We start from the raw sequence: 16,620 nt of genomic DNA, 5'->3' as shown, positions 1-16,620 counted from the left end.
TGTGAGCTCGAGTCTCAAAACAAATCTGTCACATTTCTGTGATCAGAAATGCATCTTCAATTGATTCAGTGAATACTCTGATGAATTCTCCATCGCAAATAAAAGTACAATGTATAAAAAATTTTATCTAAGTAGAAAAACCATCAATTACTATGGAATCTGAGATACAAATACTTGCTTCATTCACACCTCATACATTTCACATTTCTGCTCTTTCTATGTTGGAGGCTCAGAGAGGGTTTGTGAACATTATCAATACATGAACTACTACAGCAACACATAACACATCAGCTAATGTAAAAACATACACACATTATTGAAGTGGTCAAAAACAGAGGATTTAATAGCTTCTTAATGCCAGGTGTCTGTCCTGTGGAGTTACAGAATAGATGTTTACAATTAACTGTAAAAGAGTTAAATAAATGTAGTCAATGTACTGCAGGACATTTAACTGTTGACCTCTTATGTGCTAACTCATCAGACTCAACAATACTTAGAGATGAATCAAAATACAGTTTTTGTACTAATATAATACTAATATCTTATTATAACTTCACTTCTCCAGGTAAAAAACATTGCAGAATAGCAAAGTTTGATGAGAAATAAATGCCTAATATTTATTAAACAATAAAAAAAAATATATAATAATTATAATATATTCAACAGCTGTATAAACAGTGTTTTTGCAGGAAATAGAGGAACTATTGAAACTATCAAGTTGCTCTCCTGTGGAATCAGGTCCCATTTTGGGATCAGGAGGCAAAGGCATCGTCCCTCTCTTGTAGTTTTGTGCTTTCTCGTCCCCTTCCTCTCTCCTGTCGCGTTATGTTCCTGTTCAACACCCACTGCAACAATTATTATCATAAGTCCTATTATTATTATCATTATTATTGCAATCATTATTAGTACTATTATTCATTTTCAGTTACATCTGTACCACTACCATTATCACTATTGTTTTACATTTCTATGTGGATATTGCATTGGGCTACTGTTCTTTTTCTTTCTCGCTCTCACTCGCACTTCCCTGGCATATCTCAATACAGGCCTTCTTATTATTGATTTAACCTCATTATGTGCATGTGATTTGTGCAATATCTTTGGCCCATTCTGGCCATACAAGTTTATTACAAGGTAGATTCAGTGCTGAGCCTCAGCTTTTGCTAAATTAAGAAAGATACACTTGACTGAACATACTTTAAATTTCCCTGAATTCTAGGAAGGAGTAAATTTACTTTCACTTCTCTTCTTGTCAGTACTTCATTCTTCACTTGTTCAGCTTCACAAGTCACATGCAATCATTCACACAACATCATTTTTCAAAACTCTGCTGAGGTTTGAAATGTATCATTATATGCAATGAAACAATCTAACTACAAAACATCCTGGGACACACATAGACATTTTACAGCTACCAAGTATCATGATTCAATGCTAAACCTTAAGTCGGCTAATACATCAGGCTAATTTATCATCCAGCTATTTTTCCATAAGGTTGTGACTCTGCTGCTGCTTTACATAGGGCAGTGTATCAGGTGGTCAAGCAGGAGCATGTTTCATACAAACCATGTAAATCATGTTTTGCTTGTCTTTACCATGTTTTAGGAATGGCAACCCAGTGTTATCCTTTTTAAAAAGTAGCTGTCAGTGTGGCAGATGACACCATTTGATTTGGCAATAAAAATCACATTTTATCACTTTTGCCACTTGACAGCTGTTCATTTTATAATACTCTCACCCTCATGGCTGTTTGTTATTGTTTCTGTCTCCTGCACTGCCAACCCTGGAATCATCACCACTCTCCACTTCAAGCCATAGCTTTTTCTTCCCTGCTGTATGTTGAGGACAGGGTGCTGTAAACTGAAGAATGAACCTCCAGTAATCATTAATGCAGATCCCTTTTCTCTGTCCTTCAGCTCAGCAGCTGACATAACTGGAATCAAATTTGAATTTCCTTCATTGTGTCACACCTTCACTTTCAGCTTTAGCTGGACCATTTAGAGAAACTGGCCTTTTTGGCTCAGCATCAGGTTCAAGAGGTACCAGCTCAGATTATCAGGACCCACAAAGTGAGTCATATAGTGTAACAACCACTGGAAGCTTTAGCTTTAATCTTAGTAATTTTAGCATTTTCTCAGTAATTTCTTGGCCTAGCTGTCTGGCTTCTCCTCTGTGCCGTCATTTGATGAGGCATGTGTAGCAGTTGCAGGTCGGACCTTGGAAGGGTCAGCTGTAGCCTTGGTGTTGTCAGATTGGGCTTTGGCAGTCTCTGGACGCGTTTTGGACTCTTTCTTTGGCGGTGGAGGGGTGGCTGGCTCCCAGAGGAAGAACTCATGCAGGAGTGTGTTGACTGACTCAGGACACTCCATCATGACCATGTGACTACCATCTTCCAGGACCTTCAGGAAGGCCATTAGGAGGATCTGACAGAAAGTTAAAAGCAGTAAAAAAGTTACATTTTGGAATCGTCAGCAAAACACTGCCGCTTTATATTTTGCAGCAGCAATACATAAACAAGCTGTAAACACATCACTGAGCTATCACCTTTAAGTATGTCATATGGTGAACTTGTTAGTAAATATTTGCTTATTTCCACATCCTACGAACACAGGGATTTATTGGGAGTTGTGTTCTCGCCACCTGGCATCTAATCGCCCTCGTTTTAGCTTAGTTTTGGTCTCCACCAACTCCAGGCTCTTTAGCTGCTAAATGCTCCACTATGTTTACCAGCTATAGTTAATTGTATCTCCCTGTTCTTTGGAGCTGGGCAGGCAGTGTAGTGTTTATCACAGCTTATTTGTTGAAAACAGCTGCCTGCAGCATTTGATATAACATTGATGAGGACAGTTAGAGTAGTCCAAAGAAGGCCATAAGGCAATCTAAATGGAGTACTGATCTAACAGACCCTTTGAGCTGAACTGCAGGTGATAAAGTGATAATTGTCAGTGGATTTTCATTACAGATGAGCTGTTTCACATTACAAGTAGTTGTGTGATCCACTGTATAAAAATCATGAATTAAGATTTCCTGACGTAAGACAGCCCTTTTCCATTTGTCTGAATATGGTAGGGAAACTATGACACACTATGAGAGTGTCTTTAGTAGGATCTGTTTTCCAATTTGAATCCTGTGCTTTGAGGGTTGAAGAGGCGCACTCACCTCTGCCATGCGCTGGTCCTCTTCGACGGGAACAAACTTATCGTGCATGCCGTGAACCAGCAGGATGGGCACTGTGAGTTCAGCATGGTAGATCTCGTCCCCCTCAGGCCAGTACTGCCCACTCATCATGGCACGCAGCACGAAGGACGACACGTTAAAGGCATTGTTGTCTTTCAGCAGTTGCTTCTCTTTGGCACCCTGTCGAGCAAAGCCAGCCCTGTAGGGGGCAGAGCAGAGGAGATTTACCTGATTTAAAAATACAGTAGCTTGAAAAACAAAAACAAGATTCTGATGGTGAAATGAACACACACACAGTGCCACATGTAGAATTAGCATAAATATCAGACTTGAATGTAGCCAGCAACATAAATGTTTCTCAGGTTTAACAGTTTTTGTTCATTTGATTCAAGCTGCTAGGTATGTTTGGGAGGTTAAAGGTCAGATCTTTGGACTGATGGACAGGACACAGTCATGCGGTCAGGCTTAGACCTCTTCTCATTAGATGGGCTTTCACATATTTTACTTTTATTTATTAAAAAACTGAAAACAGGGATGTCACTGTCTTCTGTTAAGTTTATCATTTGCATTGTTTTTGTTTCCACCATATGTGATTATTTATTCTTATTACTTCTAAATAAATATTAATCCAGGTTACCTGCTGTAGTTATAAATTACATTGGATTGTATATCACACCTTGCAAACAATCAATTATACCAGCTTGTAAATTTTAAAATAAAAGCCTAATCCAATCTAATTGACCAGATTCTGCATAATCAAAAGCATAGGAGAACAATCATATGTTTTTTTAATGAAAAATCAACCCAAAACCAATTTTTTGTCTCTGGTACTGCTGCCGTGTGTTTACTTGAGAAAGCTCCAGGCAAGCAGCGGCGAGAGGCAGTGAAGCACACAGGTGGGCAGGTTGAAGATGGAGCAGAGGCTGGGCTCCAGAGCTGTGGGACCACCTCCGTTGATCATCACCATCTTGTGTATCTGTTCCGGATACTCATGGGCCAGGAAGGTGCAGAACGACACACTAGGCAAGCAGAAAAGAAGACTGGTCACAAGACAGGCTACAATAATCAGCCGTGCTGTTTGTTTTGGTAGTTGCCTCTTAGTTGGAATGTACATATCTGGAAGGAGTGTTGGGAATGACAGTTATGGCATTTTAGCATGTAAGTATTTGGAGAATCTAAAGCATACACCTATTCATTAGAAGAAATCAAAACACTTTAACACTGTAATATTAAATACCTTCAACAGCATAAACAATGAGCATAGTAGTAAGTACTATGTCTATTACTTAGCACATTAATCAATAAAGTCTTCAGTCTATATAATGTCAGAAAATAATACCAATCACTATCTCACAGAAGTCCTTGTTTTGTCTGACAAACTGTCCAAAATCTTATGCAACACTATAACTTTTTGTTTTTCTTAAATTAACCACCAGGGCTACAAGTGGCAAGACAATGGTGAATACTAAAACATAGTGTATCAGTTACACAGCAGTATCTATCATCAATATTGGTGAGGTGAGGTGCCTACGCAGAGCCCAAAGGATATTAAAGGACAGAACCCACCCAGCCACAGTCTGTTCACCCTGCTGCCTCCCTGGAAGAGATATAAAAGTTTCTGGTGCCGCACCACTAGACTGCAGAGCAGCTTTTCCCCCAAGTTATCAGACTTTTAAACTAAAATTCATCCCCAACACTGCTCCACTGAATATGGTTTATTTCTGTTTACCATTTCTATAATTGCTTTTATATTAATGTATATTGTCTGCTATGTAGCAGAAGGGAGTTAAAAACTCAATTTCACTCTACCTGTTGTATTGTGGCAAATAAATCTACTGTGTACTTGTACTTGTATCTAAAGTTGGCTAAGACAAGCTAATATTAGCCAGTCATCCAGACCCAGACCAAGTACAGTTGTAATCTCAAAACCCCTGAATGATTTGAATTGATGTAACCATGCATTATATTGCCAATTAATTCAACATTTCATTTGTAAAAGGGAGATTGAGTTATTTCTTCTCTTAAGCCTTACCTAGTCTCACTTTAAGAAATAATATGTATAAGCACATAAAACTGAAAAAGCAGAAAATACAGACATACTTGAGATATTATCACAACTGCTGTCAATCAGTTAGTTGACTAAAACAACTAATTATTTCAGCGAAGTAGCCCTGTATCACACTGACATAGTGTGATACAGGGCTACTTCACTGAAACTGTACTTGATGTAATTACACAATACTGTACGTAAATGTTCACATCACATGTCTGGACTTCTCATACTTCATAATATTATTTTGCTTTCTCAGTTTAATAGTGATATTTGAAGTTTTTCTGCATATCCTAAAGCTGAAACGTCATTCAGTTCAGATGTGTGTTACATGAATGTTGTGAATTTACCCATAAGAATGTCCTATGAGAATATTCCTCTTGCGTGCATATCTCTTAAAGATGAGTCTCATATCCTCTGCCAGGGCATAGAAAGTGTATGCAGCAGCTATCTGTGGTGCTGAGCTGGCTCCATGACCTGCCAGGTCCGGGGCAATCACCTCGTAGCCCAGCCTGGAAAAGAAGTCCAACTGGCTTCCCCAGATGTCCAGTGAGCCTCCCACTCCGTGAATGAAGAACAGAGCCACGTCCGCATGTGTCCCTTTACATGCTGATATCTTCCTCTCACAGTCGATCACCACAGTGCGTTTGGGCTTCCGCCTGCGCTTCCTATGCTGATGTGACTGGTCAGCCTGTCCAGTGGCAGGTGCCTCTCCTTCTGCTCTTGTTTCGGATGGCCCGTCTTTTCCAGCTATGCCACACTCTGACCTGGCCTCAGGGATGGTGACGGGCGGTGAGGAGTTTCCACAGTCTGTCAGTTCGACCTCCACAGTGCTGTTTGGTTCTGTCTCTCCATTCTGGCAGTTTTTCAGCTCTGCACTCGCCCTGTCACCCAAGTTCTCAATGAATAGCTGTCCATTACGATATACTGTGATCTTTCGTTTGCAGCTGACACTCCCACCCTGCCCAGTGGGTTCCTCCACCACCGGACGGTCAGGGATGATATGTCGAACCCGCAGGACGCGGCCTGGTTTCACCTCCACAAACTCGTAGCCATCAGCTGGTTCTGAGGTTTCTACAGGAACCACAATGTTGGCAGACTTTGAGGTCAGGCAGCAGAGAAGACCCTCTATAAAGCTGGTCAGCATGGCTGCCAGTCTGTAGGGAATACATTCATATAAAACAAACAAACAAGGTCATGGAAAATCAAAGGCACATACATTATTATAGCATTATAGCATATAACAATGTTTAAAAGCAAGTATTCCATTTATATAGACTATGAAGTGGTAAAGACTAGTGAAATAAAAGTGACACCTAAAAATCTAGATGAACTATATTAATCAACTCTATTTCTCTTGTTTGAATCAGATTTGAATACATCAAAACCCTTCTGAAAGAAATGGAGGTCTAGTGAAAGTTCAGTCTGCAAGACTATTCTTTTGCATGCTCAGGCCTGTAATTTATTTCCCATCCTGCCATTCACTCTTCTCACGCATGCTGGGTGACAATTTCCTGCTGTCATTATCTGTGGCTGTTAGTTATGATGTCAGCTGTTCTCACCAGCTGGTCACATATATAGAATAGCACAGCAAAACGCCTACATTGTTAGCCTATCATCTTGCTACTCTCTTTTTAAATAATGTTCTCTCTCAGCCTTTAGTACATTAATGCTGCTGTTATGTTATGCATGCCCTCCCACTTCCCTATCAGCTTCATCATTTCATCAGCCAATCAGCCTCAGCAGAGTCATCAGCCAATCAGCCTCAGCAGAGTCAGACTCAGAGTCAGCCACCACCGCCAGTGTCTGAACTCCATGGGGTGATTTATCCTGTTACCGCTCAGGGCAGATGCACCTTGATTACAAAAAATCTCCCCATAGAGTCTAAGCGCCAAAGACTTCCTGTCAAGAATTTGATTAAGGAAGAGAAAAGATGATATATTATATCATTCCATTTTTAACAAACATCTGATTATTCTTCTTTATCTTCAGAACACCTTAAATATCTACAATAAATAAGCATCTGGGAATCTTAAATGTACAATTAAAGGGGCACACATGTTCTTGTGCCTTTATAATCAAACCCATGAGACTTTCTGTCAGACGTAACTGAGCAGCATCTTCCCTCAGCGCAGACTTGGGGGTATTAATAGACAGGGACAGTAAACGCTCCCTGGGTTAAAGCTGCACATTAACACACGTTCACACACATTTAAATTATCATTGCAGTCATCACATGTTATAACAAAGGTAAATATTTAGTAATTACTCAAAATTACTGCACAACCACCTACAATAATAAACTGGCCTGTATTGAAAAAGAGTGAACAATATATCATCAGAGAAGTAAATATTCAAAGAATGGATGAGACTATGTATAATGCATGTCTCATGAACACTTTAGGTACAGTATAAAGTATATGTTAGGTTGTCAGTTAATTATCAACTAAAGCAACAGCATAGCAACCAAGCAGGGTCTGCATGTCTCTGCTGGTGGCATTATCCTACCTTCATGTTGTTCCCCTCCCTGCTGGAGGAGATTATACTCTCTAAGTCCACACAACGCAATCTGTCCATCTCCTCTCTCTCTATGAAAACAGCAACACAGTACGACAGTCTTACCCCCTGTGTGTGATTTGTTGCATCTTTTTCTATACTTGAAACGCATGAGCTTCTGCTTTTCATTTGGGGATTATGGACACAATGTAATACAGCGTTCCTGCTTCGCTGGCTATTCGCGTGACCTTTCTGCTTATACTTGCATATCTTTTATCCAAGCAGCACTGTTGTACAGTGCTGTGTGTGATTCGACCGGAGGAGGCTGAGCAGGCCATTCTGATATCACTGAGAGTAAACACTCATCCACCACGCGCCCTTTTAAATTACCTGTAGTAAACTCTAGTAATCTAATCTATATATATATATATATATATATATATATATATATATATATATATATATATAATGCAAAGAGTAGAGCATGTTAGTTAGCTACGAAAAACTAGCACCATCATAAGAAGTTCCTGAGGGAAAACATCAGTGACTGGAAAACTACTGAACAAAACATCCTTTAACGTGGTAATAAAAATCTGTCCAATCTGTCTCTTAATTGAGGCTGAAAGCATGATGCATGATGCAAGTGCATGTTGATTCAATTCTCACTTTATATTGCATATTGCTTCATTTAGTTTGGTGGAATACACACATCAAATATATTTCATTTTGAAACTGTCTTTACATGCAGAAGTCCATAAGAAAGATTTATTTTTAAAGATAAGTAGCCCTATTTATTGCTTAAATTGTGGCATACAACAGCAAGCAAGTGTGAAAACAAGGGTCTATGAACAGTGAACCATCTGTTTAATCCCCATGACAGTCTCTGCTCTTTTCTTGGCATCAGTCCTCACTGTGATTGTGTCTGACCTGTGTGAATCATTATATAACAGCCTCCTGTAGCCACTGACAACATAAGCCATGTACAGTAGTGACTGCAAGAGAAATCATACTGACTTCATCAGTACCGTATCAAAATAAAAAACACTATTTCATTGATGAGAACAGTGCGTTCTTTGGATAAAATAACATTGCACTCATTCTGAGTAACCAGTTAGGAAAGCAGTTTTGTGAATGTGAGGTGGTCAGTTCAATCCTTGGAACAGCTTGATAGCTGGGGAGTAAAAGTGAAATAGTAGCCCTTGTCCCACTGCTACACATCAACCAATGTGTCCTTGAGCAAGACACTTAACCCCTAGTTGCTCCAGAGGTGTTCAATCTCTGACATATATCTAGGGAGTCCACAGCGCTGTATCAAATATGGTCTGGTTTGTAATGGTGAGGCCGAATCACTATCACATCTGTATTATTATTATTGCACACCTTAAGAAAATATACCATCACTGTCTGCATGTTGCTTTATAAGGAGACAAATGGTCTTGCAAATACAATGTGAAACTCAATAACTTGAATTAAGTAGGCCTATGTTAATTAATCAAACAAGGCCTATACCTACAAGTTGATTAGAGTGATTAGAGCCCATGCTCAGCCAGCTGGAATTTATTCCAAAATAAACATATTTAGTGTCATTTAAGATTGTAGTCGCCATTCAGCAAAAGCGTCAAGCTTTAATAACACGTCATAATTTGACAATAATTTGGGCAAAAAATAAAAACAGCTGTCCACACAGGAAACAATATGAACCTTTCAGTGCATACTAAACTTGTTTTGTTTTTTTGGTAGAGTAAAATATTTTACCTGGTGTTTTGGGTGAAGCTAATGGTCCCCATCCATTCACTTACAATAAAGCGATTTGAATAGCCCACTGCTGTCTGATACAGCAAATGAGGCAAGTCCTAGAATGTTTCTCCTTTTTAGTCTAGCCTACTCTATTGCTAAGTGAAATTTTATTTTCATAATTTTATAGTCTGGTCAACTGCAACGCGACTTGATATGCGGCGAACTATTTCTAGCCTGTTGCCAATTATCTACAGTGTAGCCTGTATCCTATAATAACTGTAGCCTATAATATAATAATATAAATAGCAAAGTGAAAACCCGAAATATGTGGCAATAAAGAATAACGCTTACCTTTATATTTACCGGTGAAATTATCAAATCGATGTGGTTTTCGTATGAAGCATCGATGAAGTAGGAGAGCTATAATCTGTTGCAGTCAATCCAATAATCTAATTTATCTGGATTCAGTCGTGCTGTAGGTAACCTCCACATGGCGGAGAGTATCAGCCTACTGACAGCATATCTTTCCGTGGTTCAGAGGTAGATCCAAATATCTGCGTACTCCAGCACTTCACTTCCATGTTGGAATATTGGTGACGACGCATGGAGACTCACCGGAGCTCAGCTGGGTGTCAGGATGTTTTTAATCCATCAACTGTAGCTGCGACTGAACCACTGACTCTCCTGGTCTCAGTTTTGTGTGTGGGTGAAAGAGCTGCCCCCTGCTGCTATCTCTTCTGTATTCTGTACTTAAAATAGTAAATACCGTAGGCTACATTTATAAGCTTTATTACCAATGATGTAAAGAGTAGCCTAGCCTAATTCCATTTTGATTAAGTGATTTATATAGCACGTTAAAATCAAAGTCAACAGCAACTGTGAAAGCAACTTGTGCCCAACCCAGTTCAAATAATGACAGAATCTTATCAAATGGTCGCCCACATATTTCAAACAAGTTAGCAGACCTGGCAAGTAGACCTACTTGAAGTGGTGAATTAATCCATGCACAATTCTACCATTTTTTTGAGGGAGGGTTTCACAATACAGTGTGTAGATGTCCAACGAAGGTTAAAATCAAGGGCAACTGGACTTGGTTGAAGATACTGGAAGACGTTTTGTCCCTCATCCAAAGGACTTCTTTAGAACTGATCTGCTAAAAATTCAGAACTGAAGAAGTCCTTTGGATGAGGGACGAAACGTCTTCCAGTATCTTCAACCAAGTCCAGTTGCCCTTGATTTTAACCTTCGTTGGATAACTATGACCTGGATGACTGAGAATCTTCATAGACAGTGTGTAGATGTGTGATTGCCTAATATTGCCAGAGTTTGTGGGTTGCACAGAAAACTTTGGATGATCTGGCCATCAAGGCCACAGCCAGACTGAGGAGATCAGGTTAGCTACAGTAAATTTAGATTTGGATGGTTTGTTAAATCTGTTAAATATCTGTCTGTCTGGTTAAATATGGTAGGCTATGTTGTTTCCTTATTGAATGTTCCTTTCATTGTTTCTTCATCACTTTGAATTCTAATATTAAAACTGTTGTCATATCTGTTTTACACAGAGCTCCTGAAGTTAACACGAAAAACATATTCCACAATAGCAAAGAATAGGGCCTATTGCCTCCATTTTATCAGCATCCCATTTCTCCAGCACCATAAGGAGCTGGTGCTGTGGCTGCTGTTGCTAGGCAACTATTTGTAATTATTAGTGAGAAGGCAGGTGCCAGTGAGGTGAGAGAAGATCAAGACCCAACAAACACACTCACTGAACTGTAATTTAGGTCTCCCTCCAGCTGGAACCTGGGCCAGTAAAAAGGGACAGTTGAATTAGCAACTCACTGCCCGATAACATTAGTAGCCTATTTCAAAAAATAAATTAGAACTCAACATCCTTAATTGCTTTGCAGCTCATGGCACCGTTGTCCAATCTAGATTTGTAGTTACGTGACGAGCGGTTGTCAGATATTATTTCTCTATTCTCAATCAAGCGGCAACTTCTGGGTCTGAAAGTGAAACAATGCAGACGGAACTTAAAACTGCTTTCTCTCTAAAGGCCCGCAGGCGGCGAGTCCGCTGGTTGCAAAAAGAAGTCCGGTTCCATTAGAAGTAATGGTAAAATGTTGCTACTTCTCTTTCATAATGAGTTTATGTTCTCAGTCGCTAGTTTCAAGTAGCCTATTCTTCAAGCGTTATGTTCATGGAGTATGGTCCTATTTAGGGGGAAAGAGACGTCAATGAAGCAAATGCTTTTGAGCGGGACTACTATAGAGGCGACTTGAATCCGCTGCTCTGTGTACATTTTTTCTTATTAAATGTCTGTCAGCAGGAGAGAAAGCACGTCATGTTAACAGTATAACATAACTTATAAGTCTTTTGGTTTTGTTGTAACACTGATCATTTTTGGAAGGAGGGTCAGTAAAAATTGTCTTCGGGCCAGTAAGTTTCAAACCCACTGGGGCCAATTGCAGAAAAGTATAACACTGAGCCCTGGAAGCATATGCATGCCAAAAAAGGACAGAAGCGTTGTTGCTGCTTTAAAGTCATCTGTGAAGGTTCTCAGTCATCCAGGTCATAGTTAACCAAGGAAGGTTAAGATCCTCGAAGACGTTTTGTCCTTCATCCAAGAGACTTCTTCAATTCCCCTGAACTCTGTCAGAACAAAACCAGTTGTACTTTATTTTAACCTTCCTTTGATGCTTTAAAGTCATGTTAAAGTAGAACAAAAGTCTTAAAACTGCAACAATGCCAGTCAGTTAATTTTATCAAGCGATCCTATCACATGTTTTAATATCAGTTGTTTAAAGAATATCAAGCTTTTGACTCTTTCTGACCTTTCAATCATTTCAGTGATGGCCCCTTATCATGCTCCCACACAAGATGCCCTGTACCCATTCACAAATAAAAACTATCTTAATGTAGTCAACAACGTCGATGACCTACCAGCTAAGTTTAAATGCAGGACATGTGAAAAGATACCCCAGCTTTGACTGTATTTTTATAGTTTGTATGACAAAAAATAGAATAGAATAGAAGAAGCCTTGTCAACTTCTCCATGGGCTTTACTTTGTATAGACAAACATGGGTACATACTTGTATCATGGATGTATTGAGGAGAACTAAACACTTCCCAAACAGTTGGATCAGTAGCTGGTGATGTTTCTTATAATGAAGCTCATCATGTGGGATTGCTCAGTCAATGTTTTAGGGAGGGGCTAAGATATATTCTGTTAAATGATTGGCTGGCAAGTCAAACTACTATCACGTGGGTGAAAGGGTAGGCCAATGGGCGCCCTTTAGGGGCGTGGCCAAGGAAGCGTTGCTACCATCCAGCCATCATGCTAGCTGAAGAAGTCCTGTGTAACTAGGTTTGCTAACTCATGCAATGACAACTTGGGTTATTTTCTTTAAGTGTATTATCGTTTTTCATGGATACTGGGATCTAGAATGGAAACAACAACTTGGGTGTGAAGGTCGTTGTTTTCTTTGCTAAGAGAGGACCCGAAAGGACAGCTCCCTCGGTTAACTAGCCAGTAAGCTAGCGCGGCTAACCGTAACACACTGCCTGCCATCACCACCAGCAAAACAGACACCAAGCTAAGTCCACAAGTCGGCGTTTAGACGTTGGAAATTTCCACCATTATCATGGAAAAGGTAACGTTATGCACACACGCGAGACTTTTAACGTAAACTGCACTGCTGTTCCCAGAGGGCATATGGTAATAACAACCGGGCTAACTATGAGTAACAGATAGCTGCTAGCCACACCTGCTTCTCGTGTTGGCATTCATTCACCAAGGCCAAACCGGCATCGTTTAGTGCTCTGACTTGCTAATTTGAAACCACTTGCTCTACACTCTGCTGTATACTATCTGGTATCATCACCTCCAGTCGTGGGGTTACAAGGAGAGTAGCAGGCCTGTTAGCGTGCATGGGTTACTAAGATGAGGGAACGCCCAGCACTGACTCAGTGACTGTCTGATATCCTGAATCTACAGTCGTTTGCAGGGTTTCTCATCTGTGCTGTGCGCCACATCTTTATAAAATATCTCTTGACACTTCCACTGAAGCCAGCCGGTGGTGGACTGTGTTATGAAATGCCACAGATGAATAAGTCTGTTTGCTAAAAGCAAGTCTTTTTGGAGAGCAGATGAGGCTTCCAGTCGGTAGGGTCATATTAAATGTAAGATGAAAGAGAACATATTCATTAAACCAGAGCTGTGGAGTATAATCATCTCCTCACTTTCTTCCAACAGGCTGATTTCTTGAAAGGACTTCCTGTCTACAATAAGAGCAACTTCAGCAGGTTTCATGCAGACTCTGTTTGTAAAGCATCTGTAAGTAGCCCACGATAATATTTATGTCCTTTGACTGTCATTAATACTAATGAATATTTATTATCTCAAAAGAAAAAACAAATCTCATAGAATTTATAAATAAAATGCAGTGATTGTTTAAATTATGCACAAAAATACATGAGAATGCACAACTGTAATTTCTCTTATTTTACAGAATCGGAGGCCCTCTGTGTACCTTCCAACTCGTGAATACCCCTCTGAACAGAGTAAGTACCAAACTCACAGCTCAAAAGGTCAAAATTGTGGGAGAAAAGTTTAAAATTTAAAACCATAAATGAACAGTAAGGCGATATTAACAGAAGTTGTTGTTGTAGTTGATCACTGAAGTGTTTCCACTAAATGCTTGTTAACCAAAGTGAAACTGGCATTGTTTTGTACAGACTGTGCTTAAATCTGATCTTTAAATATAATCAGTAATATGCTGTTGGTGTTTCTGTGTTTGCTCTACAGTTATTGTAACAGAGAAAACCAACATCCTCCTGCGTTACCTCCATCAGCAGTGGGACAAAAAGGTGAGCATGTGCAGTTCTTTGGAGTTAATTTTTAAAAGTCTGGCTTCATTTATTGACAGTGATTTTCTAGTAGCTGGAGGAATATTATTATTAAAAAATAAATTGTGTGATTTTACTGACTGCTGTATAATCCGTTGTTTCACACAGAATGCAGCAAAGAAAAGGGAACAGGAACAAGGTGAGGGTGACAGCCCAGCACCCCCAAGGAAGATCGCCAGGACAGATAGCCAAGAGATGAATGAGGACTCATAAGTGTGTGTGAGAATGTGAGTGTGTGTGTGTTTGCATATACAGGGTATAGCCAGTGTAAACTTACAAAAACAAAGGATAATCCCACCTGAACAAAGACTTCATTCTGCACTATGGCAGGATGCCTTTCTTGGCATGAAATTAGGGAAAATCCTGTCAACAAAGCAGCCATTTATGGTGTAAAGATTGTGTGCATGAAAGTGATCAGGAAAGCTCTCAGAGACACTGACAGAACAGAGTTGTTGTCAGGTAGGGAACTTTATACTAGTGTTTTTTTTTTAAGTTTATGTTGGCTATTCCTTGTGTGGTTTAGTAAAGGTGTACATGTTTGTATGCATGCTGAGCTGTGAGTGCGTATTGTGCTGTACTATATGTGTGGGGTGAATGAATAGTTTAAAAGGTGTCAGAGTAGATTTAAGATCAGAGATGGACTTGACAGATAAAGTCAGACACTACCGTTAAAAACAGTCTTATAACTGTTACATGACTTGTGTAGTAGCCTTCTGTCACATGGAGAGACTGTCCTGATTTGTGGAAAAATAACATTTTGTTACTGTTTTAATTTTATTATAACTATTATTGTTTATGTATGGCAATGAGCTTCCTGCCAGCCACAGTGCCCACCCTCTCGGTTTCACTGCCCACTCTGCGACCTGATGGGGGCATTGCAACATTTCTCCACACTGTTTGAATCAACAGCACCAAGAACGCACTGTGAAGAACAGCACAAAGTAGAAACAACTCGTTCAGAATCCCTCTTAGATGTGTGTTTATGGTGAATATGCATATCTTTATCTTATTCTGGGACTTGTGCTTGTAGGATAAATGTTGTGTTGGTGTTTCTGAGAAATACTTTTACATCTAGCCCCACCTTCTGGCTAATTGAAGATAGTAAAAATGGGGATTTCTATTAGGTTTAGCTGTTCTTTCATCAAAGGATGTAAAAGAAAAAGAAGGAAAAAGTTTAGCTTAAATGTGGAGTTGTAAATTGGAACGTTGGATTTTCAGTTGCACAACAAGGTAACAGCACAGATGGCAAAGAAAAATATGTATAGTAATGTATGGAAAAGGGGGGAAAAAAGAATACATTATGATGTGTGTAAATAATTACTAGTACCACAATTAGTTTATCCAATGGAGTATCTTTGTGTCTGCCTTTTTGTAAAATAACACATGCCCATGGATACGATAGAAAATTACCTTTGTGGACATAAAGCAAAGAGCCCTGGTACCCACTGGATGTTGCCTTGCATGTTGACAGCTGAGTATTATATTCCTGGAGCAGTAATAAAACCTAAGGGGTGTTGGGGTTGTGGCGTTATCTTGTGTGACTGTAGTAAGTATTAGCCTATAGGCCTTACAACCTGTCATTGTGGTTCAGACCCTTTTGCTCCCCCCCAGCTCAGGGCCCAGGACAGCTGTACTGTCTCTGTGACAGTCCTGGATGGTTTTTGTCTGAGAGCAGGCTTAGGTGAACATGGGGGTGTTTAAAAGGGTGTTATATTTTCAGCCGTATAATGCACAATAAGCATGCACAGCAAAGTGCAGTTGCCATCCTGCCTTGTTCCTGACATGCAGTGTGTATTGGTGTCATACACTGTACAACACTGAATTAAGCTTTTTTTTTTTTTAATGTTCTGATCACTGCCCAGCAGAGTCACGTCAAAGCCTCCTGTCCTTTTTTTTCAGTTGATGCTGCAATGTGGGTTGACAATGTGGTCAGTCATCTTCCTACCTACAGTGTAAATACTGTCTGTTTCTGAAGCGTAGAATCACATTATACTTCTGCTCAGATAGACTGTTCTACAACACCCTAAGCCTTGCCCCATCTCATGTGTGTTAGTTTGGATATGTTCTTTTTAGCTTTGCTGAAATAAAACTGGATTGAAACTGGGTATTTGTCATATGGTCATTTTAACAGATGCTTTACAGTCCTTGATTTGAGGACATTCTGATTCCCAATATTGAAATCCACATTTGTGAATAAGGGAGCAAAATGTGCAGTCATGATTTTGGAGGAAAAAGTTGAAGAAAACACATGAAA

The 16,620-nt window shown here is 39.7% G+C and overlaps 2 protein-coding genes across 2 annotated transcripts; one reads left to right on the top strand and one right to left on the bottom strand.

The window, feature by feature from the left end:
* Positions 1-2,150: 2,150 nt before the first annotated feature.
* abhd8b (abhydrolase domain containing 8b) lies at positions 2,151-9,971 on the bottom strand. The gene is made up of 5 exons (XM_046049981.1): positions 9,812-9,971; positions 5,578-6,384; positions 4,026-4,196; positions 3,160-3,376; positions 2,151-2,423 (listed from the first exon to the last, which is right to left on the bottom strand). The coding sequence occupies exons 2-5, from the start codon at positions 6,372-6,374 to the stop codon at positions 2,151-2,153; spliced, it is 1,458 nt and encodes a 485-aa protein (XP_045905937.1). The 5' UTR covers positions 6,375-6,384; positions 9,812-9,971.
* A 2,792-nt stretch (positions 9,972-12,763) lies between these two features.
* On the top strand, positions 12,764-16,469 carry dda1 (DET1 and DDB1 associated 1). The gene is made up of 5 exons (XM_046050613.1): positions 12,764-13,111; positions 13,714-13,794; positions 13,970-14,021; positions 14,266-14,327; positions 14,475-16,469. The coding sequence occupies exons 1-5, from the start codon at positions 13,103-13,105 to the stop codon at positions 14,577-14,579; spliced, it is 309 nt and encodes a 102-aa protein (XP_045906569.1). The 5' UTR covers positions 12,764-13,102; the 3' UTR covers positions 14,580-16,469.
* The last annotated feature ends 151 nt before the right edge of the window (positions 16,470-16,620 follow it).

The sequence above is a fragment of the Micropterus dolomieu genome, linkage group LG05 (genome assembly GCF_021292245.1).
Source record: "Micropterus dolomieu isolate WLL.071019.BEF.003 ecotype Adirondacks linkage group LG05, ASM2129224v1, whole genome shotgun sequence".
Taxonomy (NCBI): Eukaryota; Metazoa; Chordata; class Actinopteri; order Centrarchiformes; family Centrarchidae; genus Micropterus; species Micropterus dolomieu.
The sequence above is the reverse complement of the archived record's forward strand: the minus strand, read 5'-3'. Positions and strand labels throughout refer to the sequence as shown.